The sequence below is a fragment of the Nematolebias whitei genome, chromosome 11 (assembly GCF_014905685.2).
Source record: "Nematolebias whitei isolate Nwh7 chromosome 11, NemWhi1, whole genome shotgun sequence".
NCBI lineage: Eukaryota > Metazoa > Chordata > Actinopteri > Cyprinodontiformes > Rivulidae > Nematolebias > Nematolebias whitei.
The window spans coordinates 48,368,638-48,372,127 of NC_056508.1; the positions used below are offsets into that span (position 1 = coordinate 48,368,638).

At 38.0% G+C, this 3,490-nt stretch overlaps 1 protein-coding gene across 1 annotated transcript in view; it reads left to right on the forward strand.

Moving 5' to 3' along the window:
* Nucleotides 1-2,375: 2,375 nt before the first annotated feature.
* LOC119417386 (galactose-specific lectin nattectin) overlaps nt 2,376-3,490 on the forward strand; it is an 8,590-nt gene continuing 7,475 nt past the window's right edge. The window contains exons 1-3 of the mRNA XM_037684589.1: nt 2,376-2,457; nt 2,740-2,796; nt 3,075-3,096. Of these exons, the coding sequence (XP_037540517.1) occupies nt 2,740-2,796; nt 3,075-3,096 (79 nt within the window). The 5' untranslated portion in view covers nt 2,376-2,457. The remainder of the gene's footprint in view (nt 2,458-2,739; nt 2,797-3,074; nt 3,097-3,490) is intronic.

Here is a 3,490-nt window from a genome sequence, read left to right on the forward strand (position 1 = left end):
GTGAAGTACCAGTTAACCACTGAATATGGAGTGCAGTGATGGGTGATGGAGACGTGAAACATCACAGATGTTTTTCACTTATTAATGTCAAATGTACAATATATGAACCATGTGTGGTGTTAGAGTGTTTTGTCTAGACAAAAGTGGAGCTGCAGGGGCATGGAGCTTTCACCTCATAAAACTCAAGGCTCTTAGCAAATAGGCTGTAAAAGTTGTCTGGGCAGCTGTGGCTGAATGGTTAGAGCAGTCGTCCTCCAATGCAAGAGTTGGGGGGTTGATGCCACCAGTCACATGCCCAAGTATCCCTGGACAAGACACTGAACCTCACATTGTCTCTGATGTGTGTCCCATCAGTGTATGAATGTGATAAAGCACTGATTATTCTTTGGAGAGATATAGTAGAGTGCTGTATGAATGGGTAAATGAGGCACAGATTGTTGTAAAGAGCTTTGAGTGTCTTGATAAAATAGAAAAGTGCTATATAACTATAGTCCATTTTTTTAACCTCAAGTCTGACTGACAGCCATTATAAAAAGGTACTCTTTTATGCTCTCGGTGAGCAAGCTTGGAGATAAAACGCCTTATAAACATCTTGATGCTTGTATTTTAACTCTGTTCTATCTTGCAAGATTAAACTGGGATTAAGAAAATTATCTCCTTGCTTCTATGTGGCACATTTATTTAATCAGCTATTGAAGGGATACTATTAATGTATCCTAACATTTTGGTGTTTTGAAAACCACCCTCAACATCTGATCTCGGATCCACAAGGAAGAGCTGAATCGTGCATAAGGATCTCCCTTTTTGAACATCCTCAGGCTTGAATTGCTTGGGATCAGATTGCTTACTGATAGATCTGAGTTGGCGATGAGGAAACAAACAAAAGAAACCTGCAGGAGGAGGTTGTTTTGGGGACAGGCAGAATTTTAATGACATCTACCTTGAGTCTGTCTTGGTTCACTCGGTTCTGAAATGTCCAAATTACATGGCCACACCAATGGACCATGCTTGAAAATAATCCCTGAGATCTGATTCATTCTGCCAAAAGCATGTGAGTCTGGGTGCTCGAGGCACAAACCAAGCCATCATAAGGCAAGCAGCATGATAGGATCCAAATTTGCTGCCGACGACTTCCTTGATTGTTGATAGACCAAGAACCAGCCAAATCCAAAAAGCAGGAACCAGTTATCATAAATCCAATTATAAATGGGTCCTTAAAATCCACAAATGGCAGCATAGATAGACACTTCATCAAGTCTTCCAAGTCAATGAGATATCCAGCTGTGTGCATGCCAACAGGGCAAATCGGCTCACCTAAAGCCTGTCTTCTCTTCGAAGAAGTGTTATCAATTGTGTTGAGGGACAAACTGCCCAAATCCAAGTCCATAATTACAAATTGGAAGGTATGCAAGAGAGACTCAAAAGCGGTTGCACAGAAAAGGCAGAGCAGCAAGGCAAAGCGGAGAGGGAGAGGAGGGCAAAAGTGTCTGAACTTGGCAAGAGCAAGTGGTGAATACTATATGTTCTGTGTCTGTTCAACCTTTCTTCTCCAAAACCTGAGTTCTTGCTGCCCCGTGAACACATTTGTTTTATTTGTAAAAATAAATGTCATTATTAATTTAACTCCAATGTCCCATTGTCTTCCTGCATGTGGGTGCAACATTACAAGCAGAAATATGTCATTCACAAGATTGAGAAAACTGGTGGCTTCATCATTTAATGGGAAGGTCTTAACAACACATTTCATTTTACAAATTATTGCACTTTGTTGGAGTTCTGCCCTCTTGTAACCGGACCACTTACCGAAGTAGCTTATGTTTTTGAATCTTGACTTGTTTACACAAGACCCTTGAACAAAGTAATTCTCTGAAATGGATGCACAAACCAGTTTATCTTTAAGCTGCCTCTGGTCATTCATAAATCACAGAGCCAACACATTTGCTGATATGTTTTTTAGGAGAGAAGAGAGTTTTTCCTGCAGTAGATTAAAAACAACAAATACATGTTAAGAGCATTGTGGTTTGTGGACACAAGAAAAGCAGCCCATAATAATTAAATAGGCCCAACTGTTCTAATATCCAGATCAAAATCATGATCCCTTTATCAGAAAAGTTCAACTAAACTCTTTCATGAAAAACCAAACCAGCGTTTCCACTCAAATATTATCAGCTGCACTGACCTGGTGGGTGGAGAGAAACAAACAAAACTGGAAATGTGAGCTTTCTTAAGAAAAACCAATGAGTAGAAATGTCCTCCAGTGTGTCTATTCCTCATGACATGCCATCAGTTGACTGACAGGTTCACCAACAGTGTAAAGGTATAAAAGCACTGTGTTCACTTTTCAAAGGCATCCTTCTTTCAGCAAGTGCTGCTGCTGCTGCTGCTGCTGCTGCTACTACTGCTACTGCTGCTGCTACGGCTGCTGCTGCTGCTGCTTGGACCAAACATCACAACAAGGTAACATCTGACTGTTTTTATTCATAAATACAGAAAAAAGTCAGTCTACACCTGATTATATTTATCTGGTGTGTAAAAATTATAAACCTTAATGTTAAAATGAAGTTAATGGTGAAAATAACAAAATCTACAATTATTATTTCAACTGTATTATGAGACTTAAAACATTTAGTAATGGTTAATTTAAAACATGTTTCATTATTAATTACTGATATTGCAGATTGAATTATTGTGACTCTAAGGTTCTGTCTGAACTGTAAATTAACTCTAATGTTTGCACAGATGTCATCAGGTCTGCTCGTCTTGTTGCTCCTTTGTGGATTGGGGATCGGAGGAAATGTAAGTTTACAAAAATATTCATTTTTTAAAGTAAATAAAACAAACATATTACATTTAGTGTTTTTTGGATTTGTTTCTTTCTTATGACCAGAAAAGCAAATATTGGAGTTCTAAAATATGTATTAGACAAACAAGTGGAAAAAAATTTATTTAAATTAAATGTTCTTCATAAATATTGTTGGTACTCGTCCTTTTTTGTTTCATTTGTGATGAACATTCATGTTCACAACAAACAGGTTGAAATCTGTTTCTGACTCTGTGCTTTTTTACATCCACAGATATTTTGTGATGCACAAATAGGTTGGTGTTTTTCTTGTTTTGTTCTGGTTCAGTTTTAAAACCAGTGCACCAGACATTCTGAACAACAAGTTTTTTGTGTTAGTCCATCCATGAAACCACAAAATGTTCAGTGTGTTGAACAAAATGTTCTTTAAACCAAGTTTGTTGTTGGATTCAAATCAATAGAGACATAAATGTAGAACCACTGAAGAACTTATTAGCATTTGTTACTTCTTCTTCAGTTTGTCTCATGTTTGGTTAACTATTCGTGCCACAGTTCAGAAAAACCCAGGTCAAATATAAATCAGGACGTGCAGCTCCATCGGCAATAGTTGGTTAGGACTTTTGGTAGCAACAATTTGTACGAGTGACACGAAATCAAATCCAGCCGTGTTCATCTCAGACAAACTTCAGA